The 27,031-nt window shown below is 52.5% G+C and overlaps 3 protein-coding genes across 10 annotated transcripts in view; 2 read left to right on the top strand and 1 right to left on the bottom strand.

The window, feature by feature from the left end:
• Positions 1 to 10,016, top strand: part of UBE2L3 (ubiquitin conjugating enzyme E2 L3) — a 54,572-nt gene extending 44,556 nt beyond the window's left edge. For 4 of the 8 annotated variants that reach the window (XM_078060684.1, XM_078060685.1, XM_078060686.1 and 1 more), the window contains 3 exons: positions 2,079 to 2,150; positions 3,475 to 3,661; positions 8,571 to 10,016. In XM_078060684.1, the coding sequence (XP_077916810.1) occupies positions 2,079 to 2,150; positions 3,475 to 3,661; positions 8,571 to 8,725 (414 nt within the window). In that variant the 3' untranslated portion in view covers positions 8,726 to 10,016. The remainder of the gene's footprint in view (positions 1 to 2,078; positions 2,151 to 3,474; positions 3,662 to 8,570) is intronic. The other 4 variants (XM_036076454.2, XM_036076453.2, XM_036076455.2 and 1 more) reach the window with 1 other exon arrangement.
• Positions 10,017 to 15,274: 5,258 nt separating this feature from the next.
• YDJC (YdjC chitooligosaccharide deacetylase homolog) lies at positions 15,275 to 18,096 on the bottom strand. Its single transcript, XM_036076449.2, has 5 exons — positions 17,490 to 18,096; positions 17,243 to 17,402; positions 16,942 to 17,041; positions 16,668 to 16,845; positions 15,275 to 16,488 (listed from the first exon to the last, which is right to left on the bottom strand). Exons 1-5 carry the CDS (start codon positions 17,651 to 17,653, stop codon positions 16,113 to 16,115), a joined length of 978 nt encoding a protein of 325 aa, XP_035932342.1. The 5' UTR covers positions 17,654 to 18,096; the 3' UTR covers positions 15,275 to 16,112.
• A 1,737-nt stretch (positions 18,097 to 19,833) lies between these two features.
• Positions 19,834 to 26,514, top strand: CCDC116 (coiled-coil domain containing 116). The gene is made up of 4 exons (XM_078060687.1): positions 19,834 to 20,689; positions 21,433 to 21,990; positions 22,111 to 23,016; positions 23,890 to 26,514. Exons 1-4 carry the CDS (start codon positions 20,612 to 20,614, stop codon positions 24,694 to 24,696), a joined length of 2,349 nt encoding a protein of 782 aa, XP_077916813.1. The 5' UTR covers positions 19,834 to 20,611; the 3' UTR covers positions 24,697 to 26,514.
• Positions 26,515 to 27,031: the final 517 nt, after the last annotated feature.

Here is a 27,031-nt window from a genome sequence, read left to right on the forward strand (position 1 = left end):
GAGGCTGCCAACAGCATTCCTGGGCACTCTTAGAAGCTTAGCTTTCTTTGGGTTGGGTGTGATATGGCAGGAGAGCCAGAGTACTAGGAAAAGGCAGTAGATGAAGGGTTTGCTCAACTTCCCAAAGGTAGACGGAGGGTGAGGAGAGGCGGGGGCTCTTTATCTGGGGCTCGTCATCTCTCAGAGGCTCCTGGGCCCACCAGGGTGTCCAGCCCCTGAGGTCTAGATCTTCGAGCCATCCTAGGGACAAGGAGGTGGGACATGGTTCTGGCCCTGACTGGCTACCAGCTAGGGGCAAGCTCAGCTCCCCAGGGTCTAGCCGTCCAGCTGGATACTGGCTTTACTTTGAGGAGACCAAACTAGCCAGAATTTGGAGCTCTGGCCACCTGTTTGGCCTATCAGCACTCAGTGTGGTCTTTGTTGGGTTGTTATTTACCCCTGGTGTGACTCTTCATATTTTCTTTTTCTTTTTCTTTCTTTCTTTCTTTTTTTTTTTAGTCTTTTTAGATTCATTTATTTTTTTTCTAAGATTTATTTATTTATTTTAGGGATGTGGAGGGGAGAGAAAATCTCCAGCAGACTCTGTGCTGAGTGTGGAGCCTGACAGGGAACTCAGTCTTACGACTCTGAGATCATGACCTGAGCTAAAACCAAGAGTTGGACGCTTAACCAGCTGCACCACCCAGGCGCCCCCAACTCTTAAAAGATGAGATATTTGCAAAAGACCTATCTGATAAAGGGTTGTTATCTAAAAATATACAAAAAATTCTTACTTGATTTTTATTTTTTATTTGTTTATTTGTTTTTAAAGATCTTATTTATTTATTTGACAGAGGGAGACAGCGAGAGAGGGAACATAAGCAGGGGGAGTGGGAGAGGGAGAAGCAGGCTTCCTGCTGAGCAGGGAGCCTGACCCGGGGCTCGATCCCAGGACACTGGGATCATGACCTGAGCAGAAGGCAGACGCTTAACGACTGAGCCACCCAGACACCCCATATTTTTATTTTATTTTTAAAGATTTTATTTATTTGAGAGAGAGAGTGAGCGAGAGAGCACAAGCTGGAGGAGGGGCAGAGGCAGAGGGGCACCACCCAGGTGCCCCAAGATTCTGTTTTAAAATGGGCAAAAAAGGGGTGCCTGGGTGGTGCAGTCGGTTAAGCGTCTGTCTTCGGCTCAGGTCATGATCCCAGGGTTCTGGGATCAAGTCCCACATCAGGCTCCCTGCTCAACGGGGAGTCTGCCTCTCCCTCTGCCCTTCCCCCTGCTCATGTTTTCTCTCTCTTAAGTAAATAAATAAAATCTTCAAAAAATAAATAAAATGGGCAAAAAATCTGAACAGATATCTCACCAAGGAAGATAAATATATAGATGGCAAATAAACATATGAAATAGTCAACATTATATTGTTATTAGGGAATTGCAAATTAAAATAACAACAAGATACCACTACACACCTATTAGAATGACAGCAGTCTAAAACACTAACACTAGGGCTCCTGGGTGGCTCAGTCAGTTAAGCGGTTAAGCGTCTGCTGCCGTCTGCCTTCGGCTCAGGTCATGATCCCGGAGTCCTGGGATGAGCCCCATGTCAGGCTCCCTGCTCAGCGGGGAGTCTGCTTCCCCTCTCCCTCTGCCCCTTTCCCTGCTCATCCTCTCTCTCTCTCTCTCTCATAAATGAAATCTTTAAAAAAAAAAAAAAACATACCAACAAATGCTGGGAAGGATGTCTCTCAGTGAGGAACTCATTCGATGGTGGTGGAAATGTAAAATAGTGCAGCCACTTCGGAAGACAGTTGATTTTTTTTTTTTTTTTTTTTTAACAAAACTAAACATACTCTTGGGAGGCCTGGGTGGCTCAGTCAGTTAAGCATCTGCCTTCGGCTCAGGTCATGACCCCTAGGTCCTGGGATCGAACCCCACATTGGGCTCCTTGCTCAGCAGGGAGCCTGCTTTTCTCTCTGCTGCTTCCCCTGCTTGTGCTCTCTCTGACAACTAAATAAATAAAATCTTTAAAAATAAATAAATAAAATAAGTCTTAAAAAAAAAATAACTAAACATGCTCTTAACCTATAATCCAGGAATCATGCTGCTTGGTATTTCCCCAGAGGAGTTGGGAAGGTGTATCCACACAAAAACCTGCACACAGATGTGTAAGTCAGCTTTATTCATAGTTGCCAAACTTGGAAGCAACCAAGATGTCCTTCAGTGGGTGAATGGATAAAATAAGTGGTGCTAAATCCAGACAATGAAATATTCAGTGCTAAGAAGAAATGAGCTATTGTGCCATGAAAAAAACATGGCAGAACCTTAAATGCATATTACGAAGTGAAAGAAGCCATCTGTAAAGGCTATATATACTGTCGGATTCTAACTCTAATGTATGATACCATACCAAAACCATAAAATGAATGATACCAAGAGTGAACCCTAATGTAACTGGACTGTGGGTGATAATGAGGTGTCAGTGTAGGTTCATTGATTGTAACAAACAAGCCACTCTATGAGGGATGTTGATAGTTGGGGAGGCTGTGTGTGTGGAGGAGTGGACATACAGGAACCCAGCTCAGCTTTCCCCTGCTATCCTAAAAGTAGAGCATTCTGGGGTGCCTGGCTGGGTCAGTCACTGGAGCCTGCGACTCCTGATCTCAGGGCTGTGAGTTTGAGCCCAAGATTGGGTGAAGGGATTACGTAAGAATAAAATCTTAAAAACCACACAAACAAAAGTAGAGCGTTCCTAGGAAACCTTGTGTAAGCCAAAATGGTGTAAAGCAAAGAAGCAGTTAGTTACCATTAATTTACATGGAAAAAATGTTTAGTGTTCCCAGACCCCAAAAATAACTTCTCTTAGGCTTGTCTGATACTTTAGGACACATCTTGCTAACAGATAACACAAAATCAGATAAAGCACAGGTGCTCACAGACACAGTTCAGAGTTTGTCACGGAGACACCGAGTGTAGTTCCCAGGGAAGGCGCTGTGCGGCGCCACCACTCTGGCTGCTCCTGGGGCGCGTGCTGCCTCTGTAAAGGATTGCAGCAAGACAAACACGTGTGTTTTCACTTTTTTGCCTTTTTTGGTAAAAGTGAAAATCCTCTTCAGATTTCTTTCTGTTGGCTAGCAAAACAGGTACTAATGTAGGCCTTTCCTGAAAGTAAAGTGGCGTCACTTGAACTTTTGGAAAGTGAGGGATACCTGGACTTCCCTCTTGGTGCTGCTGTAAACCTAAAACTACTCAAAGTCTATTAAGGATACAAAGATAAAGTGACCACACCGTCAATCTCGGAGCTTTCTGGAACTTAGCAGACATCTTGCTCTAGAAATACTGATCGACTGTTGGTTGCCCTCAAGGTGACAAGGCTTCAGTTGGCATACTGCTTGAAATAAATTAGTTTTTCAAGTAAACAGACCAGTTCTGTCTCAGCGACAGGTTTTTGAGCTGTAGCGTGTTCATTTGATCTTTTCTTGTTCCCTGCAGGACAACCCTCCATATGATAAGGGGGCCTTCAGAATCGAAATCAACTTTCCAGCAGAATACCCATTCAAACCACCGAAGATCACATTTAAAACAAAGATCTATCACCCGAACATCGATGAAAAGGGGCAGGTGTGTCTGCCAGTAATTAGTGCTGAAAACTGGAAGCCAGCAACCAAAACCGACCAAGGTAAAGCATGCTTCTGGTGTCTTCCTTGGATGTTGCTGCCGTGGGGCAGGGTCTCTTCAGTCCTTTCTAAGGCCATGTCTCACAGAGTCCAGAGAAATCTTACCTGACCAACTCCAGTGCACACAGAGGTGCTGCTGAGGTCCCACCATTCCTTGTGGGAAGGGCACATCTCAGTTAAACCGTTGACCTGTGTAGGTATTGGAGGAGGCCCTCCTGTGCTCCCAACCAGTGGGGACACATGTAGAGAGACCAGCCCAGCATTGGCTACCTATGCAGTGAGGGGGTGTGGGCACTGTCCCTGCAAGTTTTCATGAAGGATCACAGGGCTGCTCTGAGTGAGAAAGGGCAAGTGGTGTTTAAGGTGACCTCACACAGCAGTTAGCACATGAACTCAGACTTGAAGGAAGAAGGGAGATTGGAGAGGTCCTGCCAGACTAAAAGAAGGACATAAGGCAAAGCCATGTGGTGGGCAGCACAATGGTAGTGGCTCAGAGGAGGTGGTGTTGGGGGAAGGGGCATGGTCATGTGGGCTGTGTACCCTGATGAAAGCACAGAGTTGGCTTTAGTGGGCCTGGAATTCCTTGTAATTGTATGTGGCCATATGTGACCACGTGTCCAGGTCCCTCTGTGTGAACATACATGTGCTCATTTTTCTGGGAAAGGTACTTGATTCATTATTATGGTTAGCCTTCCTCTTGTCCCATGGAAGTATCTAGATTTTGTTACAGACTGTGTCCAGTTTTTGTTAACTCCAGAACTTTCTTTTGAACTCCTAATCTCATATTTTTCGTGGCTTTCTGATGTGTAGCTACCTGAACCACTATACAGTCTTTTCAGATTAAAGGGAGTGGATGAGGCTGGAATTTGTGAGGCCACAGGTGGTTTTTCAGTGACCAATATAGTCATTTTTCAGTGGAACCCCTGGAAGATGGAGTTGAAAATCTTGCACAGGAAGTTAAGCCTTCCTTATTTGAAATAATAGCTGTGAAAGGTGCCCATCAGGTTTCACAGCTGAGTAGTAGAAAAGAGTGGGTTTTATGTTGAATCAGAATAGAAAGATCTCCAGTGGACGTGGCATTTGGTCATGTACAAGTTGATATTTATAAAAGCTTGACGAAGTATGTTCTTAAGTGCATGTCCTTGGGTTTTTTTTCTGTACAAATTCCTAGCTCCTCACATACATCAAGCATGTTGTCCCTGGCACTTGCTGCCGTGTTCCCTTGCTGCTGCTGTCTATTATATTACAAATGACCTCAAAACTTCATGGGTTAAAATAATAAGAATTTGGTATTTCTTATTCTGTAGGTTGGCTGGGCTCAGCTGGGTGGTTCTGCAGCTGGTCATTCCAGAGGTCACTCATGGCTGAGTATCTGTGTGTAATTCAGCATTCACAGCAACTTTAGGGTACATGACTACCGCAAAAAATACCTAGAATTGACTGTACATGGAATGTCCAGAATAGGCTATTCTACAGAGAGAGAACATAGAGTAGTGTTTGTTAGGGCTGGGATGAGGGGATTAGGAAGTGACTGAGAGTGGGTGTTGTTTTGGGAATGATGAAAATGTTCTGGAGTGAAATGGTGCTATCACACAGTTTTTGTGTATCTACTAAAAACAACTTAATTCTATACTTTTAAGAGTTTTTCTTTTTTTATATCTCAACTTTTTTAATATCTCAATTTTTAATTAGGAAGTAGGGAAGCATTAAAAATTGAGCAAAAACAGGAGAAAAGTCAAGAAACAAAGCAAAACTATATCAAACAGAGAGGTAGTAGAAGTTGGCGATAATAACACCAGAAAAAAAGAACTTGAAGACAAAGTTTTGTTCAGCAGTGTATCTGGTTCTAGTAGATGTCTCAGCAACAGAGCAAGGGCTTAGTTTGGTGGTTGAATAAGATTTGCATATAAATTAGAGTCAGTAACAAAGCCAGCATAATATGGACTCTATGTACCAAACAACAGCAACAAAATTATATAGAGAAAAATCAAATAATTCCTAAATTGAATGTTTCCGTCCCCCCACATTATTATCTTAAAACAAATCAAGCAGATAAAATTTAGAAAGAGGACTCAAGAAATATAATACACAGCAGAAGACTAATTAGATTTTGTAGCACATTCTGTAGAAGGCTGGTTAGGCACTGCACACTTTCAAGGTTGGGGGAAGGTGCCACTCACATTTTATTCTGAGAACGGAGCCCCTGGATCTGAAGTGGGGGGTTGAATCACAGATATTGTTTACATCCCCTATTACAAAGAGACAGTAAGAACAAAAATGGGGAAATTTTATAGCCTTTATTCTCTGATCCTATACATTGAGAGTAGGAGGTAAAATTTGGTAATGTTTTTAAACTCTTACATTTTGGAGGCAAAATAAAATAACTTCTGAGAAACATTTGGGTCAAGGAAGAGATTTTAAAAAAGCCAGGGCTAGACCATTTGTAAAAATATAATGAGTGCACTGTTTTATGTGTGAAAATGCTGGGATGGGGCCACAGTTGTAGTGTGAAAAGCAGTTGTAGCTGTCAGTGTCCTCACTAGCAAAGCAAGCTAAGCTCAGCTGGATTTTATTACAGTTTAAATAAGGAGCCTGAAATGCACCCAAAGGAACAGAGAAAGAATGAAATACTCGTCAGAACTACTAAATAAATTGGAGAATATTTCGACTTGATCAAATAAGCGACAGCAAGTTACCAGAAAAGAATTTAACAGATATAGCAAACTTGCAAAGTGATCATCTTTTGAAAAGCCAGCCTTAATAATGAACAAATGGTTCTGTACTGATACATTCAGTATTAAGATGATCATAGTGAAAAGCCAGAAAACCTGAGGACCCATCACGGAGGGTGAACAGGAAACCTTGAAAACTCCTCAGTGCCCCATCCCCATACACACCCCCAACGCACTCATCCAGGCAAGAGCCCCTTGAGGTTCCTGAAATGCTAATGAAGCAGCAGTTCTGCTATAGAACAGTTTCTAATCACAGCAGAAGACAGGAAGCCATCTGTTTATGCACTGAGTCACATGTGGTGCAGGTTCCCAACCTGAAGTCAAGAACAACAGGAGGGATATGGAGCGGTCTCACAGCTGAGCACAGGGTGGGCAATGTGGGAGCTTGCTAAAATAGGGCATGGCCCTCGAGCTGGGGTAGTGTCGGAAAGAAACTGTGAAAGGTGTGCTCTGGAAGAGTGTTTGTCTCAGTGTGGTTGCTTCCCTTGGCTGGACAGGAGGGGGCCTTAGGTGCTCATTTTAATGTTTGTTGATGCATGCCTTCTGTTTATGGCAAGTCAAAGTGATTTTCCATTGGAGTTACATTTACTTTTTCTTTGAAAAAAATTTATATTTTAAAAAATGAGGTGATTTAGAGAAATATATGAGGTAACTAATCATTTAGGCTATATGTGGATATATGGCAAACAGTGGAACACCAGTGGTGGGAATTGGGGAAACAGGGACAAACAAAATAGCTTTATTATCATTTGTGCTGTCACACAAGAATCAAATGTGAAAGGGATAAATCTTAAATAGACAAAAATATACTTGCAGGGCCTGCTTCCTCTTAGAGATATTTACAGGTGGGAGGTGATAATGCCTGCCCCTGGGGGTGGTGTGGAGATTGGATTAGAAACTGCCTCAGCCTACAGAGATGCTTCCAGGCCCTTCACTCCTGCTTGCTTTTCACAGTCCACCCTCTTTGCCCACCAGCCCCTCCTCCCTACTCAACCTGGACCCCGTCAGCCCTGCATGTGCCACCCCTCCTCAGCTGTGTCCACCATGGTCACAGAAACCCTCAATTGCCCCATCTCACCTGGTAGCACTGATAGGCAGAGGTGAGGGCAAGTGGGCTTTGGCTGCCTGGGCAGGGGTACTTTGTGCTGTTCCTCCCACTCAGAGCAGAGCTAGGGGCTGGGTAGGCCTTTGTGCCTGGCTTAGCTAGCACTAGCATTTAATCCATAACTTGTAATGCTGGGGTGAAAAACACAGTCCCCAGCAAAGGAATCCGTGGCATCGGTAATCCAGAGGAGAGATGCCTTTTTGCTAGGAACGTGGCAGTGGGAAGGAACACAGCATTCTGGGGGTGCTGGTCCTAATCAGGGCTGGGTGAGGAAAAACGTGTGTGAGAAGGCAGAGTGGCTACATGCATCCCACTTCTGAGGTGAGGGAGCCTGGGGTTCCTGGACCTTCCGTCCTTCCCCCTCGATCTCCCTCCCCCAACTTCCTTTCCCCTGTGGCCCTTCCATCCCAGGGCTAGCCTTCCAGGACATCTAGGACTTACTGTACTTTGTGAAAGCGTTGTGGAGCCCACCCCAAGCAGTTGGTGTGATTTCTGCTTCTGGGATTGAGAGCATAACACTGGTGAGGGTTAGCTACCTTCCAGCAGTTAAGACAGCGTGTCAAGTGAACCTGTCTCAGCTAGTTGAGAAGCTCTTAGGGGTCTTCCAGGGTGAGCTCATTATGCATTTACATCATGCAGACACCAAAGTCCCCTGAACCGATCGTAGTGAGGGGACACGTCACCCAGTCCCTGCCCTGGAGAAGCTCCACCTGCGTGTGCAAGTGTGTGTATATGTATGTGAGGGGGTGTCCGTGCTAGGACCGAGATCTCCAGAGTTCAGGAGAAGGGGGAGTGAGAGTGACTGGGGGTTCCCTGAGATGTCAGTTCAGGAAGGTTCCTGGAGGAGGTGGAGGTGTCACTCTGAACAGTTACCCGCTGTTGTGTTAGCAGCTTGTGGCCCAGCACTTCTCCCAACTACAGAGGAGAGATGGGTTGCGCCCTGGTGGTTAGAATTTTGGATAAACGGGAGGCCACTTTATCTTAAAAGCACATTGATGTAAGTCAGTGTTGCAGTCAGAAGTTGCCCTTTCTGAGACTGTTCTAACCAGCGGTGCCTGGTCCTTTTCTTGGCAGTAATCCAGTCCCTCATAGCACTGGTGAACGACCCCCAGCCCGAGCACCCACTTCGGGCTGACCTAGCTGAAGAATACTCTAAGGACCGTAAAAAATTCTGTAAGAATGCTGAAGAGTTTACAAAGAAATACGGGGAGAAGCGACCTGTGGACTAAACTCTGCCGCGACCGATTCCAGCGAGTGTGAGCGGAGACCCCGCAAAGCAGGACTCTGTGGAAAATTGACACGTGCCGCCGCCTGGCATTTGCTTGTGGCAGTTACTAACTTTCTACAGTTTTCTTAATCAAAAGTGGTTTAGGTAACCTGTAAAGAAAGGATTAAAAATTTAAGATGTTCTAGTTCTGCTTTCTTTGTTTTAAAAATCACTGCTTCAATCTACTTTAAAAGAATGGTGTTTCTTTTCTTGTCCAAATTGATCCAAAACCTTCAATTTACATTTAGCCCTTAAGGTTAAGGAAAAAAAAAAAAAAAGTTGCAGTTCCCTTTCTTCCCCTGCCCTTGCAACTCCCACTTTCTTGCATTTGGTTTATTTTTCACTCATTCACTTCCCCCAGACCCAGGGCTATCTCCTCCGCAAAGGAGAAGAGACCGCTCCTGGCAATTCTGGTGGCTTCTCTACTCCCATGTTGCACTGCCCTGTGTGGGAGTTGGTTCAAATTCTCCTGGCTCCAATTTATAACATCCTTTAAAAAGAATTTAAAAACAAGCAAACCACCACTCACCACCCCACCACCTCCCCCTCACCACGAAACAAAACAAAACAAAACAAAAACCAGCCATGAAAAGGGAGGCCCAGTTCTTCTGTAAAAATCTGGCTGGTGTTACCACAATAATATTGGTTAAATGGGCAAACCCTGATGTCTGTGTGCGTGATTGAACTTCAGCCTGGCCTGGCCTGCTTGGGGAAACCCAGGTCTGTGGCAACCCCAGGGGAGGCCTGCCGACCAGAGGATGCTGTGCACTTGTGTGAGGAATTTCTCGCCAGAGAGGCTCCTGCGGCCAAAGGTTGACGCTCCTCCCTGCAGCCACTGTAGAAGACGTGCTGGTCATTGCGGACAACGCCGAAGCCAGACGTCCATGTGAAATTCCACGCTCACCTGTCTCTGAGCTCCATCTGAATGTGCCACGCTCTCCCAGCTCCTCAGTGCAGCGCAGCCCCACTGCGACCCTCCCTCGGCACAGTTTGACCCTTTGCGGGGTTGGAATTGCGGGACTTGGCTGTAGCCAGCAACAGTCTGGGGTTGCCGGTGCCCTGCTGGCCCCTTCCTTTGGAGCAGCCGGCCAGCCCCGGAATAAGACGGCCTTCCCTCTCCCTCTGGACTCACAGCCTTTGCAGAGTCAAGCTCCACTTGAAGCTCACTCAGTAATATCCTTTACATGTGTTTTATATTGTTTTGACTGCCTTTTTTTGTAGAAATAAAATTGACCTTAGAATTTATCATCAGATGAACTTGTAAGGATTTGAATGTTAATGTCTTTTCAAAGCAAGCGGGACTGCCCCTGAAATCGAGAATGCGGGTCACTGACACCCAGAGGAAGCCGATGGTCCAGACGCCGTGTCACCAACTCCTCTTCTGCCACTGGCGGCTGCCCTTCTTGGTTCTCAGGGGGGAACTAGATTCTGTGGAGAAGATCACGTAAAGAAACTGCTTTCTGTTTTTAGCTCTCTTACTTGGGATCTTTCCGGGGCTTTACAGACCTGTAAGATGGTTTCACCTGTGCAGAGGTGGGTGTGATGGGTAGGTTAGGCAGCATAATGTTGTTTAGTTGTCCAGGTGCATGGCCCCTGCGGTGTGTCAATGAACTCAGCTTCTTTAGTCCTAGGTACGCCGGGGGCAGGTTCTGGAGACTCCTGTGTGCCCGGGAACGCATGAGCGTCGGGCCAGTGTTTCCACATCTGTCTCTTCATTAGCAGAAAGGTGATGATGGACTTTTATTTCACTCACATGCAGATTTGTAATAAAATGCCAAATTCTGTCAGAAGCTATACAAATAAGCCACCATTTGTTCTCATTGCTTCTCTGAACCCAGAAATATTGCCATTCTTGGAGACTGTCCCATTGCTTCATATCTCTACCAGCGTAGTTCTGCCCGCCTGTCGCCCTCTCACTTCTCTGCTCATCGTGGGAGGATACCTCTGTGAAAGCCGGCAGCCCCTCAGGGACTCCCAGCCCTGGCATGGCAGCCCAGGGTTTGCCCCATCAGAGGCCTGGCCCTGGGAGAGCGAGGCAGTGGGTGGGCCCTCCCTCAGGCCTAGGCAGTTTGGGTGGGCCCTCCCTCAGGCCTAGGCAGTTTGTCCCGTCCAGCCTGGGCAGTCCCCGGGCCAGGCTTTGAGCACGCTGGCGGGCAGCCCTGGCTGCTGCACAACCAAACAGCTGGGTCCTCTGGAGAAGGGGAGAGCTGTGGAGCGGCCACCGCTGACCCGAGCCCACTCAGGAATTCACGCCCGCCGGGTTCCTCGGAGTGCGCTGGGTCCTCCCCGTCCACCCTGCCCCTCCCCGCCACACCCTTGGCGGAGAATAGGCTTTCTGAGATGCCGCGATCCCGTTCTGCTGCCCTTAATAAAAATGCTCTCCGACACTGGTTTGGTCTTGTGGGTTTCTTCCTTACTGGGAGTGGGCAGAGCCCGGGGCCTGTGTTCTTGTAGACGGGGGAGGGACGGCCAGGGCCCAGGCTCACTCTTCTGCCTGCTCCTTTCTCCCCACGCCCAGCTTTTCCAGAAGAGAGCACAGAGCCGTGTGGCCTTCCCAGGAGGGAATCCAAAAAGGCTGGAGAGCCAGACCATTAGGGCCTGCCAACGGGCACCTTGGGTGTCAGGGGAGGGGACAGTGGCCTCTATGTATGTGCCTCATTTCAGTACACTTCTCAGTCCCAAGAGAGTGATACTATTAGAGGAGCAGACTGAGGCCCTGAGGAAGGGTGGCTGTCTTGTTCAACATCACCGAACTCAGGAGGGTGTGCCTGAGGCTGGGGCTAGGCCATTTCCTTGAATGATTCCAGCCAGGAATCTGGCCTCCAAGTCCCAGTGACCTCCTGTTGTAGTATTGACGCAGCATGGGGCCGTGATGCTTGTTTCTTATTTCCCTGTCTGGAATTTGACACCAGCGGAGACCAGACCTGCCCTGTCAGATAGGTCTGCAGGTGTCCAGGAGGAACCTTCCTGGGGTGTCTTTTTACCAGGAAGCAAGGAGCCGGTCCTTTCCCTTGATCATCAGCAGGGTACTCTGCTGTGTTCTAGTACTTCATCCTCCGTGACTCTCCAGACAACGCCATGGACACCATTATCCCTATTTTTACAGAGGAAGAGACTGAGGTTCAGTGACAGCCAAGGAAACCAGGCCTGGGTTTTTACAGTCTGGCTCCAGAGCCTGTTACAGTCCACCCCTCAGGTTCCTTGGAGCCTGACCCTTCCCAAATCCGGAGCCCTATGGGACCTTCTCTCAACTTTCTCAACTCCGGAGCCACTATTTTCTTGCCTTCCTTACTCTTGTATTAATTGTTCAGCTCAAAATACACATCTACCTCATCACTCCAGTGCCCATGGCAGCCTGGCTTCTGTCAGCCCCTGGCTCCCTGAGGCTTCCTCTGGCAAGGGCCCCAGGACTTCCTCATTGCGCAGTCCACAGGCTGGCAGCCTTTCAGCCCCGCTCTCTTTCTTCAGTTGGCAGCACCTCCGTGTCCCACCCTGCCAGGGCAGCCCCCTGACCCGGTCGAAGGCAAAGCCAGAGCTGGTCTTGGTTCTTCCTGCCCCGTCTGCACTGGCTCTTCCTCCTCTCCCTGCGTCCCTCATGCAGCACGGGGTGATGGCACCAGCTGGAGAAGGAGCAGAGCTGAAGGTAGCCTGGCTCAGGCGGTACTTGCTAGATAGCTGTTTCCTGGGTAATTGGAACACGTTCTTGCAGAAGGGCTCCTGGGGGCACCCTACACGCCTCTCAGAGGATCAGAGCGCAAAGGGCTGCCTGACAGCGGAGGCCATAACTGAGGCCCAGAGAAAGAAGTCATTTCTTCAGAGGGCATTCTCCAAGCAGGCCTGACTTGGTTAGGAATCCCCTTTTGCCCCACACTCTGCTTTGTGTTCCTCCCCCAGTCCCCTCCCACTGCAGTCTGGATCACACCAGCTATCCCCGTGTTCGTGCCAGACTGAGCTCCTTGCAGGCTGGGCTGTCCTGGCATCCAGCCCCGGCCCGGCCCACAATAGACCTTCGTTCCATAACTGATGAATGGGTGGAGAACAGTAAACCCCTTGCCTAAGCCACCCAGTGCACAGCAGGTTCGACGTAGGAATACGCCCATCTCCCCAGTGGGGCTCCTAATGACCAGCTCCGCAGCAGGCCCTGTACGGCCTGCAGCCTTCTGCCTTACCACTTTCCCTCCCCTTGTGAGGTGGACCTCGGTCTCCAGATTATTCTACCAGTGTGGCCATGGCCCCTGTCTTCTCTCCACTGTCACATGCTCATGGTCCCTAGGGCTGATCTGGGCCTTCAGCCCACTCACTCCTCTCTCCCTCCGAGCAACAGGAGCCCGCTCCGCACCTTCATCTTGTCTGTGCGGACCCCAAATCTCTCCTGTCCACCCACACCTCTGTCCTGAGTCTCAGAGCCACACAGCCAGCTGCCTCCTCCTCTCAAAATAGTGGAACCAGGTCCTGGGATCAAGCCCCGCATCGGGCTCCCTGCTCCACGGGAAGCCTGCTTCTCCCTCTCCCACTCCCCCTGCTTGTGTTCCCTCTCTTGCTGTGTCTCTCTGTCAAATAAATAAATAAAATCTTAAAAAAAAAAAAAAATAGTGGAACCCCCTCTCGCCCCCCCAAAGGAGGTGCCTCTGTGCCAACAGGCTGCCTTCAGGCCACCCCTACCAGCTCCAGCCAGCAGCCTGCAGGAGTGTGGCCAGACCCCACTGGGCTGAGGCAAGGAGGTGAGGGCAAGGCACTAGGAGGGACTAAGTGATTCCAGTTTACAGCCACGGAGGAAGGGTAGGAGGAAAGGGCCTGTTGCTGAAAGAATCATGGTCAAGGGAAGGTTAGTATGAAAGATGGAGCCAGGGCGCCTGGGTGGCTCAGTTGGTTAAGCGACTGCCTTCGGCTCAGGTCATGATCCTGGAGTCCTGGGATCGAGTCTCGCATCGGGCTCCCTGCTCAGCAGGGAGTCTGCTTCTCCCTCTGACCCTCCTCCCTCTCATGCTCTGTCTCTCATTCTCTCTCTCAAATAAATAAATAAAATCTTTAAAAAAAAAAAAAGAAAGAAAGAAAGATGGAGCCAGGGCGCCTGGGTGGCTCAGTTGGTTGGGCGACTGCCTTCGGCTCAGGTCATGATCCTGGAGTCCTAGGATCGAGTCCCGCATCGGGCTCCCTGCTCAGCAGGGAGTCTGCTTCTCCCTCTGACTCTCCCCCCTCTCATGTGCTCTCTCTCATTCTCTCTCTCAAATAAATAAATAAAATCTTAAAAAAAAAAAGAAAGATGGAGCCAGAAGAGTGGGCTGAAGCCACAGTCAAGGGGGTAGAGGTGTAGGATGGGGGCAGCAGGAAGGAGGAGCAAGATCCCACCCTTACCCCTTCAGAAAGCTATACATCCCTCAGGGCTGCCTAGGCCGAGAGAGCTCTTTGGGCGCCCGATCCCTTGCCTGACACAGGGCATGGTGAATAAATGAGCAGGTAGCTTCAAAGCCCTGCTCTGCCACTTCTACTTCTTGGTCTGTAAGATGGAGATATTGGTCCCTGTGCATAGGGGATTATGTGAGATTAAATGAGACAGGAAGGATCATCATTCCATCTGCCTTTCCACACTCGAGAGTGGGGCAGGACTCTCTGCTCCCAAGAACTCCCTGCCACCTTCCCCATCTGCTCCCTGCCTCTCCTTGATCCAAGACACATGAGCCCCAGTGACAGGGCATGCACACATTACCAGGTCTGGTGAGGAGTCCTGGATCCCATTTCCACAGAAGACTGTTCCTCCTGGAAAAATTTAAATAGGCTTGCAGGACCTCCTTAGATCTGCCCCTAGGATGGCAAAGGGACGCCTGTTTAGAACAGGTGACTTTTGGGGTGCCTGGGTGGCTCAGTCAGTTAAGCTTCCAACTCTTGATCTCAGCTGAGGTCTCGATCTCACGTGAGGTTGTGAGGTCAAGCGCCGCAAAACAACAACAAAACAAGTGACTTTTTTTTTTCTCTTTTTATTTTTATTTGTATTTATTCTTCAGAACTTACTCCCGGGCCATAAGTTTTTGTTTCTTCAGTTTCTTCTGGGATATCTTTTTCTTCTGTGCAACCTCCTCTTCTGGTTTAGGAACAATCTGCTCTTTTTCAGTAAGGATCATCTCAATGTAGCAGGGAGAGCTCATGTATGGGTTAATCCGACCATGAGCCCTGTACGTTCTACCCCGCATCTTGGGGGCTTTGTTCACCCGAATGTGCTCAATGACCAGAGAATCAACATCTAAACCCTTAGTTCAGCATTACTCTCTGCATTTTTAAGCATGTGCAGTAAAAATTCAGCGCTCTTCTTGGGCCACCAACCCTGTGTCCAGCCCCACTGTTTGGCCTGGGCACACCTACCAACTCCACCATTGTAGCGATGGAATGGCACACGCTGCTTCTGTGAAGTGACGTCTTTCAGATACTTGGTGGCTTTTCGGATATGCATACCCTTGATGGCCTGGGCAGTTTCACGTGTGTTCTTAAAGTGAACACGAAGATTTGAACCTCTTGATTTACATGATTTCGTAGGGTTTTCTGGGTCAAGCGAATAGCGAACCATTTTCAGAGGTCACCTCAGGCCGCTTAGGGGAAGAGGAAGAAAAACATGTGACTCTTTAAATAAAATTTGAGATTATAATATTACCTTCCAAAAAGTAGCCTGGTGAGACATTCTTCTCCCAACCTCCCTCCCCCCAAAAGAATAAACTTAAGCATGAACAAAACTAGAACTTGGAGTATGTTTTGCATATCTATTCTGTTATAATGACCTGGTTTGGGCCCTGAAGGAGTTGCGTTTGCCCTGTCTTGTGTCTGAACGTTTTCACAGTTCCCAGGGCACAGTTTAAAAGCCACCCAAACTTGGGGTCCCTGGGTGGCTCAGTCGGTTTGAGCGATTGTCTTCGGCTTAGGTCATTATCTCCATGTCCTGGGATCGAGCCCCACATGGGGCTCCTTGCTCAGCGGGGAGTTTGCTTCTCTCTCTCTCCCTCTGCTCCCCCCCGCCCGATCATTCTCTTTCTCTCTCTTTAAATAAACTCTTTAAAAAAAATAAAAACCACCCAAATTTACAAGACATACATTTTATTAATACAGCGCTCTCTCTCTACCATATCTGAACAAGGAAGATGCTTTGGCAGGCTCCAGGCTCAGATGTCACAGGGCCTACCTGCCAGCAGCCAAGATGGGTTGCCAAAGCTTTGGCCGCCATTCTGAGCCATGAGGACCTGGACACAGAGGTGACAGGGGCCTGCCGAGGGAAGTATGTTACTGGATCCCCGCTCTCGGCCTGGTTCTAGGCTGTCCCAGGGCTTGACACTGTGCACTAAAGGACATTTATGCTTGGCTGGCTGTCAGGGGCATGGTGGGGAGGGCTCCAGGAATGTTTCCAGACTGGCTTCTCCAAGGACCCCTTCCCCAGGCCTCTTGGAGTCTAGGCTGTGGAGTGTGCAGAGCTGCACTCCGTCCTGTGCAAGTCGGGCCCGAAGTGTGGGCGCGGTGAGGACACGCAGCTCATGCAGCCGCTCCCAAGAGCAGGAAAAGGCATCGGGGCCCACACCGCAGCCCCCGGACGGAGGCACACTAGGGTAGCCAGGGTGTGCCATCAGCTCAGCTGTCAGGGTGTGGCCCGTGGGTATGCCTTCCAGGGCCCGAGCTAGTGCTCCTGATACGCGGTGAGCAGACATGTGCCGACCGCAGGTGCTCAGGCCCACGAAGGCATCCGTCCACCTGTGGATGTAGGGGCATCAGCGGCGAGGACCAGCAGGGCTGTGATGGGCAGGGCTGGGGTGGGGTGGGGGCGATGTCACTGGACGCCTGAGGAACGGCCATGGCTGTCAGGTGAAGGGCCAGCAGGACCCACTGGGATATGGGCGGGATATGGGCGGGACAGGGGCGGAGGGCCTCACCGTAGGCCGTGGCGGGAGAAGGGGCCCACAGCGGCCCGGGCGTCGCGCTCCACCGCACAGGCGAAGGCTTGCGCGGGGGCCTCGAGCCACGCGCAGCCGTCTACCCCGCGCTCCACCGGCAACCGTGTGAAGCGCACCCCGTTGGCCTGCAGCGTCTCTGCGAACACCTGGCACACGCCTGCGGGCGGGGAGGAGTCAGGAAGTAGCACGGCCTACTACCTGGGACCACCTCTCATCCCGGGCGCCCCGCCACGGAACAACGACCCCCCCCAACCTGGGAGCACGTGCACGTGCTGGTGCCCGTCCACGTGAGTGGGGTCCCTGCCCAGTAATTCTCGGAAGCGTATCAGCTGGGCCTCCAGCTCTTCCTGCACCTGGAGAGAGAACGACAAGGCACCTTGAATGTCGGGAAGCAGCAACCTAGGAGGACTCCCTCCAAGTGCCTCTGCGTGACTGCTCCAGTATGCACCAGGAAAGCATCCATCGCGCGCCCCTGCCCCTAATGGCTTCACGGTACCCTCGGGACGAGCCTTGGGGGTCAACGCGAGCCTCTTCCTGCAGCCGCACCTCCGCACCTGGGGCAAGGCTACGTCTCCGGCCGCCATCGCCTCTCGAAATCCCATCTTGCCGAGGAAGAAGCCTTCGGGGCTGAGCAGCGACGAGGCGCCGGGGCGGGCCGGGCCCACGGGGCGGCCCTCGGACAGGTTGGCGTGGAGGCCCGTGGGGATTTGGTGCCTGCAGGCGGAGCGCGAACGGGAGCACTGGCGGCCGAAGCGGCGTCTCTCCAAGCCCGCCCAGACCCTGTAGGGTGCAGCCACTCACCTGCGGGCCAGTTCCGCCGCGCTCTCTGCGGCTGTGCCGTTGACCAGCAGGGACACGCTGGTCACAGCCCCTGCCAGGAAGGCCTCTACGATGCCCTCATCGCGCCGCGGGCAGTAACCAAAGTCGTCGGCGGTGACCACCAGCAGCACGCGCGGTCGAGCCATGGATTACTCCCAGGGACTGCTCAGGACTCTAGAGGACTGGATCCAAGCCCCACCCCTAGACGCAGTCCGAGGCTCCGCCCCGACGCGCACGCCCCGGCGCCGCTGCGCTTGGTCTTTGTTCTCGCCACCTACCGGTCCCGGTGTGGGCCAGCAGCGATCCCTTCCCACCACACAGTGCGCTCGCCCTAACCAAACACCGTGGCTGGATATTGCAACGCGGAACTTTCAGCAACTGCAAAAACGTTATTCAGTATGAAAAATACAGGGGCGCCTGGGTGGCTCAGGCGGTTAAGCGTCTGCCTTCGGCTCAGGTCATGGTCTCAGGGCCCTGGGATCTAGCCCCAGATGGGGCTCTCTGCTCACCCTGGCGTGGGCTTCTCCCTCTCCCTCTGTCCGTCCTCCCTGCTCGTGCTCTCTCAAATAAATACAATCTTTAAAAGAAATATGAAAAATAGGGGGGGGAAAAAACCCTGTTGGAAAAAAAAAATTATCGTACCTTTCCCTGAGTTCACCACTGTTAACTTTCTGGATAGTGTCCTTCCAATACTTTTCTAAGCAAATAAACCCGATTCCTTTTCTCCCCCACCCAAAGTTTTTGTGTTGTTTTGAGACGATAATGATCACATCAATGTTATCTCGTTCTTGTAATGTTTCATTTTTTGATAGTGACTATGAACTTTTTCAAATTGCCTATTTGGTGATTTTTTTCTAGGAAGAGGCTTTTTCTTTCTTTCGTTCTTTCTTTTTCTTAAAATAAAAGTTCTGGGGCGCCTGGGTGGCTCAGTCGTTAAGCGTCTGCCTTCGGCTCAGGTCATGATCCCAGGGTCCTGGGATCGAGCCCCGCGTCGGGCTCCCTGCTCCGCGGGGAGCCTGCTTCTCCCTCTCCCACTCCCCCTGCTTGTGTTCCCTCTCTCGCTGTGTCTCTCTCTGTCAAATAAATAAAAAAACCTTTAAAAAAAAAATAAAATAAAATAAAAGTTCTAAGTTAGAAAACATGTATACCAATGGCTTCGTTTGAGGACGTGTTAGTCCCTGATTCCACAACTTGAGCTCTGTGTCAGGCTACAACTTACATTTATAATCTCATTTTTTGTCCTCTGTAGTCCAGAAAAACTTTCCTTACTGATGACTATACAAATAGTCACCATGGTTGACAGAGAGTTTTTATTGTGATGTGGCTACGCTGATGTTCCCAATGGAAAGTGCAGCATTTGTGTTCAGCCCATGAGGTTGGTAATGTCATTCCTGTTTTACAGATGAGGAAACTGATGCTCAGAGGGGAGAAGTGTCTTGCCCAAAGTGAGCCTGCCAGGAGTAGTGGAGCTGGGACTGGCCTCCAAAGCTCTGGGCCTGCTCTGGTTGTGCCTACTCTGGTTGTCTAGTCCCTAGCTCTCCTCTGGGTCAGGGGCAGAGAGGGCAGAGCTGAGCTTGAGCATAACAAATCATATGCTCCTCGTGGGATGTTGTACAGATCAGAGGCCTCATCGTGCTCTTCATCAAGCTCTTGGCATAAGGATTGTTGTGTTCAGTTGCGATTATTGAATTGTTGGACTTCAACTATCTTTCTCCCCTGGGAAGCTGATCCTGGAAAGCCAGAGGCCCTGATGGCAAGCAGACTGGAAAGAGGAAATTGACATTTATTCAGCACCTAGTGGTATTAGAAATATTAGAGATTAGGGGGGAGTGCCTCAGTTCGTACCCCCAAGGAACACCATCTGGTAGACAAGTAGCAATACAAGTGGCAGAGTCTGGAATGGGGCTTTTGGTAATTCTGTTTGGGGTGGCAGGCCTTCTGGGAAGGCTTCTCAGAGGAGGTGACACCTGGAAGGGACATTAGTTTACTGGGCCTAGGGGGAAAGGAGGGAAAGGAGAGAGAGATACCCAGGGCTCTTATTGGAGTGCTGGGTGTGTTGTACGCAGATTTGATTTAATCTCCATACTCCCATATGGAAGGATGCTCAGTTATTTATAGAGGAGGAGCAGATGATCAGAGAGGTTGAGTCACACTGTCAGGAAACAGCAGAGCTAGGAATTGAAGCTAGGTCTATGCCTTAGAACTGGGACTCGTACACTGCGCTCAGGGACACCGCAGAGGGGAGAGGGCTGAAGACCACCCCCACCCCCAACCCCCACTGGGGTCGTCCACGCTGGGCGAGGGGAGAAAGGAGCAGTCAGAGAGCAGGAGCCCAGGAAACGCAGCGACCAGAGTGGAGTCGAGGAAAGTGCTTGTGTCACCAGAGGAGGCCGTGGCTTTGACCCTTTAGGGCTCCCCTCAGGTGCGCAGCCCGACTCCTCCTGGCTTGGGGGAGCAGTCAGAGGCATTCCCTGACACCACTGCGAATGTGGGCGGGGCAAAGACAGAGCGGCGAGGGAGGGGCCAGACTGGGTCCCGACCCCAGCCATTGTGCCGGATGGGGGGCTAGAAGGCATTGCGAGCCAATCAGGACGTAGCATGTAAATGAGCAAGCGGGGCAGGTGGGGGCGACTCCAGAGCCCGGTGTCGCCGCCCTGGAGAGGGCGCAGACTACATTGACTGGCACCGAGCGAGGCGCGGACTCTGGTGAGCAGGTCGGCTCTGGGCCAGGGGCAGACGCCAGGGAGTTTTGGGTCTAGGAGGAGGGAGGGTCAGACACACTCAGGCCCAGAGATGGTCGGAGACAGCATCCGGACGTCCTTGGGGACCCCACCCCCGACGACTCTGGACACGGACGGTGCGCAGACGCCCAGGGGACGCCGAGCAGCGGAAGGGCCCGACGCGTGAAGGACGTGGGGTGAGGGGAGCGAGGGACCCGCGGACCCCGGGACCGCAGACGCAGTGGCTGACAGACGAAGGGAGAGTTGGACTCACGGAGGCCTAGGGAGACCCTCACGCCATCTCCCCGCCCGGCGCAGAGAGGCATCCGTGGCTGCGCTGCGGAACCCGAGAGGAGGAGGATAGCCGGCCGGTGCATCCTCACCATGACCAGCTGCCGCCACCATTCCGGATACTTGGCAGACGACGAGGCCGGCCACACCACCTACGTGGCCCGGGTAAGTGTGTCCGGCAGGGCCCTGACTCCCAAGATGCCCCAAAATGTTCCCCACCAGCTCCAGCACCCCAGATCACAGCCCCTCTTTCTCAGTGCCTATTGACCTCATCTCTGAGCCTCTTAGTGACATCCTTATCACCTTGACCACTCCTCTGACCGCCCGCTGGGCCCTAGTCACCCGCAACTTCATTCACCGTGTCCCCTGACCTCTAGCAGCTCTGGAGGAGCTTGGTAGAGTGGTACCTGAGTGGGAGCATGGAGTCTACTCAGGGCCCAAGCCTCAAAGTTTCAGAAGCAGCCACGGGGGGCCCAGGGGTCAGGACTACAGGTGGTCTGTATAGTGGAGACAGGGCTGGTCTGCTCAAAGTACAGATGAGGAGCCCAAGTAGGACTCAGAGGGGTTTGTGATTGCCCGTTCCTGCCCTGTGTGAGGGCAGAAGTGGGCTTTCAGGCTCCCTAGCCACATCTTGTATATATGAAATCTATGTGTCGGGGAAGCATCAGGGTGGCCCGAAATCGATCCCTACTTTGCAGAAGAGGAAACTGGACCTCAAGAGGGGCCATCGTGCCCAGGTGTCAGCCTGCAGTGGCAGAGCTAGGGTCCAAATCCAGGAACTTCCTGACTCCAAAGCACACTTCCTTCCACTGCCCACTCCCACTCAGTTCCTGGCACCCTAGGAGGACCTACAGGGACCCTACCCCTGTGGAACATCCCTGCCCTATGTGACATGCCTGTCTGCTCTGGTGCAGCCGCCTAAGAAGCCACTGTTCCCGGAAATGGGGCAAGCGTCCAAGTTGGGCCACATGCCGCACCCACCATCGAGGTACACCCCCACAGACAGCTTAAGGCTCCGTGGCCACCGACGAAACCCAAGGGACCCTCGGCCCTTTGGTAGCTTCCTGGATTTCCTCGTCGAGGGTCAGGTGCTAGACAGCCTACAGACGGTGGTGGAAGAGGCAACTGAGCGCATGACCACTATGAAGACAGAGGCCGGGGTGCCACTGGTGGAGGTGCAGGACCCGATAGAGGTGCCGAGGGCTGGGCGGCGCGTGCGCGCCCGGCCCAGCCTCAGTACCGTGCACCGGCACCGGGCCCGGCCCAGCCTCTGCACTGGATGGCCCAACAACTACCCATCCTCCTGCAGCTCCACGTCTGACTCCCATAGCAGCTTCACAGCTGGCCGGCTGGGCTCCCACGGCCAGGACAGTGACCTGGGCACCCGTGGCAAGGGCTCACTGCCAGCCATGAGGGACAGGCTTTTGCTGGAGAAGAACCTCAAACGGCTGCTGAAGCTGGAGAACAGAGGGGTGAGATCTAGGGCCATGGCCCAGGGTGGGCGGGATGGACCCCAGTCCAGAGCCCAGGGCCAGGGTTAGGCCTTGCTTGGCTGCTCTTGGATGCCCCTGAAAGTCCCCCTCTCTCTGCAGAAAGGCCTGGGTCAGTCCTGCTTCCGGAGGGACTCCCTGCTGTGGGACTCACTGGGCAGCCAGGCCAGCAGCCAGTGGACCCAGACCCAGGAGCCACCTCTGTCCTGGTTCTCAGGCCTGCTGGACTCAAGCACAGGGACACCGCAAACATCAGAGCCCGGGCCTGGAGAACAGGAACTGACCTTCCTCAAGCGAGGGTTTGATAAGGAGATCAAGTCCTTGTTGAGCCAGCCAGCGTCCTTTGACCTGCCTGGCTACTGTTCATTCCGTGAGCCCTATCAGACCCTGGACTTTCTGGCTGAGCACCACCTCTTCCCCGCCCTGCAGAGTGTGGTCCGCCAGGCTGTGGATAAGCTCAGTGGAGCCTGCCGCCATGATGGCTGCCCTCTCTTCCCATCAGAATGGGAGCCCCCAACAGAGCCCAATTCTGACTCTACAACAGGCTCCAAGCCAGCCACACCCACTGATGGGGAGGAGCCCTACGATGTGCTTCCCACCCAAGTCTCCAGCTCCAAGATGATTCGAAGAAAGAGCACCAAGGGCAGAGGACGGGCCCAGCCCAAGGAAGGTGGTTCCCCTGTGTCTAGTACCCAAGTGGCCACCAGATTCAGGATCGAGGTGACACCCACAGAAGAACCCAAGGTTCCCTCACCCCACCCCAGACAGGAGGCTCCTGACCAGGACCCTGAAGTACAGAGACCACACATACCTTCTTCTGGGCCCCTGAGCTCCAGCCAGAAGGCCCATCCCTGGCGGAGCATGCACCCCACCCTGCCTGCCCCTAGGATCATGGTGGAAGGGTCCTCCAGCCAGACCCAGCCCACCATCCGGGGCATAGCTCCTCTCACCTCCCCCTGCCCTGGCTTCTCCCACCACCTTCCTGTGCTCTCACCACTTGCCTCCTCGGTAAGAAGCTTCTCCCCATCTCCTGTTTCACTGTACCCAGACACGACCTCAAGGGTGGGGCTAGGAAGCTTAGGGAAAGATCTGCATGGGAAAGGCTCCTTCAACTACCACCTTTAGCAACCACTGTCCCAGGTATCTTGCCCTGCGCAGTGGAAACCACCTGAGCAGGTGACAAGCTGATGGGGAGCAGAAATCCTGGCCTAGCTACTGCCAGGTGTGGTCAAAGATGAATAAAGCCTATTTTTTATCCTGGGTATTTTTGTAATGTTTGCATGTGAATCTCAGAGGCCCTTCTATGTGGGCAGCATCCTGTCCCTTGTGGACAGCAGCCTAAGCCAGAGTGGGGCTCTGCATCCTAGGTCCCGCTCCCTCTGCTTCCACTACCTAGGCCAGGACTCCCCAGTGTGTCTGCTGAGAGGGAGTTGCTCAGGAAGGGTATGGAGAAGACAAAGGTGGCTCCACCCTGGTAGGTCCCCACCACAGCCCCTGACTCTCGTCTCACCCATCAAGGCCCAGGCAGGCTTCCCTCCTCTGAACCTTGGCCTGGGGGAGAACCTACCAGAGCCCAGGTTATCCAGGCTCCAGTTTGGCTGACGCCATGACTGACGTCACCAGCCTTGCCGCAGGCCTGACTGGTGTGGTCGGCATGAGGAGGCCATTGTGGTAAGTGTGAGGGTGCGGCTGACACGCAGGACCTGTGCTCAAGCTGTGGACTGAGACAGCATAGCAGATGGGGCGAGGCCATACGGCTAGTGTGAAGACAAGTGTGGCATCTGTGTGGGTGATGTGGAGGGTGTTCTGGGTGTGAGGGGCACCCTAAGGCATTGGGAGTGGCATGACGTGTCTCCCTTTCCCTCCCTGACTGTTGCACAGAGCCCCAATTACAAGTTCATGAGGAAGAAGCCACTACCTTCCATCTCCTCCAGGTCTACCATATCCCACCTCTCCAACCCCTTGTACGAGGAGCTCGTCAGCTACTTGGTGGAGAAGGTCGTGTCCTTGCTCATCTACAAGTACAAGTTCGAGAAGAACCTCTCCAAGCAGCTGGGCTTCATCTCCTTCCCTGTCACCGAGACGCTCATGGACCTCTTCCTGGGCTTCAAGAAGGTGAAGGGCTCCCGCATCTGCCTGTCCTCAAAGATCGACTGGAGCTGTCTGCTGCGCAGGCTGGAGGAGGCTGAGTGGGCCCGGCAGCTGTCCAGACAAGCATCCCAGCATGACTCCGCCTCCCAGTGCAGCTCCCACCGCGGCACCATCCACCGTGGGGCCCCGCACCACGGGGCCCCCCACCACGGGGCGCCCCACAGCAGCACGGAGTCCCTGTCCACGCTGCTGGAGCCGGCCACCCAAGCGGATCAGGAGGAGGCCACGGAGTCCAGCTTCGACAGTGAGTTTCCCGACTCTCAGCTGCTCGCGGCTCAGGAGGATCCTACAGCCGCGGAGCAGGAACCTGCGAGCCAGCAAGAGCCCAAGCCCTCCGTGTTCTCCGGCCCAGGCGTGGGCTCTCATCAGCGTCAGGAAGTAGTAGACATGGACAGTCAGAGCAATGAGGAGGAAGAGGATGAGCAGGAGGAGGAGGATTTCTTAGGGGACAATGGCCCATCCCAGAGCTCCCCCGAGCCTCAAGTGGAGATGGGGCTCAGCCACTCCACAAACGTGGGCCGCAGCGACCCTCCGTGAGGCCCCCTGTAAGCTGCACCCAGCGCTTGATTCCCTGCTCCTCCTCTTGCTCCAATGGACTGCTGCCCTGCCCCCCCGTCCCCAGCCGGTCCCTGCCCTGAGCAGAGGTCAGGGTGGGCTGGATGCCCATGAGGAGCTCTGCTGGCCTGTCAGGGGAGCCAGCGGGGGAAATAAAGCTTGTGTTGATGGAGCACAGTTTTCTCGACCAGAGATTGCAGCCCCACTTCAGCAGGCCTGAGCACCTGCCCTGGAGTAACACCTCCGGCAGGCCTTCCTGACAGCTGCCGTGCTCCGACCCCCTGACCTAACGTGCTCTGCTTGAACACAAGTCCCTGCTCCGGGCTCTTCCTCCACTCCAGTGTGCACCTTCCTGGCTCTTCCAGCCTCTTAGGACTCATGGTCTCTTTCCCTAACAGTCCCTGTGCATCATGGTCCTGCTTCCAGAGGGCTCCTCCTCTGCCAGGGCAGCACCCTGCTCCCTCAGACATGCCGCACCCTCACGTTCCTCTCGGGGAACCATGCAGTCGCCCTTTCCTGATGCCCCCTGTCTTTCTAATTTGTATTTCCCATCTCCAACTCCCGAATCTGGAGGGTCCAAGCTAGGTCCCATGGGGGCTGCCGGTCTGGCAAGCTGTGGGTTGGCTGCCCCAGGCTGGCCATGTGATTACCCCCTTTCAGCAGTGCCCCTGGGCCAGACAGCTCTCTCTGGAAGGGTCTGCAGACTTGGCTGGTGTTGTGATTGGCAGGTCTCATCTCCAAGGTTCTCCTGGGGCTTCTGGCCATCCTGTGCCACCAGCTCAGCACCCTCTCCCTCTCTGCCTTCCCAGGGCAGCCTTTTTGTTCCCCAATCCAGGCATCTTCACCCAGGGATCCTCTTGACCTCTCACCACCACCCTGTCACCCTTGTGGCCAAGAGAGCATGTGAAGACGCTCCACTCTGCCTTGCTGTGTAGGCTGCCAGTGCAGGGAGACTGGCAGGTGTCCCACACCTCCCCCTGGATCCTGCCTGGGTGAATCCCGCCAGAGCCCAAGTCTGCTGAACCCAGCCTGACCGTGCTCAGTGGCCCATGTGTGAAGACGAAGCAATTATAGAGCTGCTCTGGAGCCGGGCAGGGAGGACCTTCCACACCACATCCATGCCCTGCAATTCAGGAAGAAACGTTTCCTCTGCTCCAGTCAAGAGGGACCAGGGCCCTAAGGTGGGTGGGTCAGGGACCCATTGTTCCAGAAAGCTCTTGTGGCAAGGATCTTTTAGGGCATATGCTCAGCTCATAAGGCCCATTCCCTGAGGCCACCCACTGCCACCATCACTGTAGTGTAGGGCCACAACATTGTTGTACCTTCTTGCCATACCACTTGGCCACAGTTGATTAGCCCTCTTGATACATCCCTATTCCAAGCCAGGCCAGTCAGGTATTTTTTCCCCAGGAGCTGGTAATTGGGATGGACCGAGAGATTTTTTTTTTTTAAGTTTATTTTTAGTAATCTCTCCACCTAACGTGGTGCTTGAACTCACAACCCAGAGATCAAGAGTCACATGCCCTTCCAAATGAGCCAGCCAGGCGCCCCAAGATAGACTGGGAGATTCTGGCGCAATTTGCACTGATCGCTAAAGACCAGTGTGGACAGTGTGGCGCAGCCATCTCCCAGCCCTCCCCAGAGAGGCAAGAAATTCTGTCTGGGGCGCCTGGGTGGCTCAGTTGGTTAAGCGACTGCCTTCGGCTCAGGTCATGATCCTGGAGTCCCGGGATCGAGTCCCGCATCGGGCTTCCTGCTCAGCAGGGAGTCTGCTTCTCCCTCTGACCCTCCCCACTCTCGTGTGCTCTCTCTCTCTCAGATAAATAAATAAAATCTTAAAAAAAAAAAAAAGAAATTCTGTCTGTAGAAAAGAGCCTGGGGCGGGGGGGGAAGAAAAGAGCCTGGAGGGGAGCCCTAGGGCTCTGAGACATGGTAGCCGCACGATACCTGCCAACTTTCCAAGGCTCTCTGCCAAGTCCTCAAGGCGGGGAAGAGAACATATCCCCACCCTGGCCTCAGAAGCACATATCTAGAGAATGTGAAGCAAGAAACACTAGTCCTCTTGCAGCTTGTGCTCCGAAGTCCCAAAACAGCATTTCTGTGCCATTCTCTTGGTCAAAGCAAATTGCCATGCCGGCCCAGATTCAGTGTTTTGATGAGAGAGTCCATGTCTTGATGAGAGAAGCAGCTTACACACTATGGGGATGGGAGGAATTGTTCGTAGCCCTATTTGGAGGCCAGCTTACCACCCCCCCGCTCCCCGCCCCGTAGCTGATTGCACCTTGAACAATCCCTGGAACCAAGTTGAGCAGATGAG

This window comes from Halichoerus grypus, chromosome 13 (assembly GCF_964656455.1).
Source record: "Halichoerus grypus chromosome 13, mHalGry1.hap1.1, whole genome shotgun sequence".
Lineage (NCBI taxonomy): Eukaryota > Metazoa > Chordata > Mammalia > Carnivora > Phocidae > Halichoerus > Halichoerus grypus.

Coding starts and splice junctions, on each gene's coding strand:
- CCDC116 (XM_078060687.1), top strand. CDS start 20,612: ATGACCAGCTGCCGCCACCATTCCGGATACTTGGCAGACGACGAGGCC. Junction 20,690..21,432: donor CCTACGTGGCCCGGGTAAGT/GTGTCCGGCAGG, acceptor GCTCTGGTGCAG/CCGCCTAAGAAGCCACTGTT. Junction 23,017..23,889: donor TCTCACCACTTGCCTCCTCG/GTAAGAAGCTTC, acceptor ACTGTTGCACAG/AGCCCCAATTACAAGTTCAT.
- YDJC (XM_036076449.2), bottom strand. CDS start 17,653: ATGGCTCGACCGCGCGTGCTGCTGGTGGTCACCGCCGACGACTTTGGT. Junction 17,403..17,489: donor GCGGCGGAACTGGCCCGCAG/GTGAGTGGCTGC, acceptor CTCCGCCTGCAG/GCACCAAATCCCCACGGGCC. Junction 16,489..16,667: donor TTCTCCCGCCACGGCCTACG/GTGAGGCCCTCC, acceptor CTACATCCACAG/GTGGACGGATGCCTTCGTGG.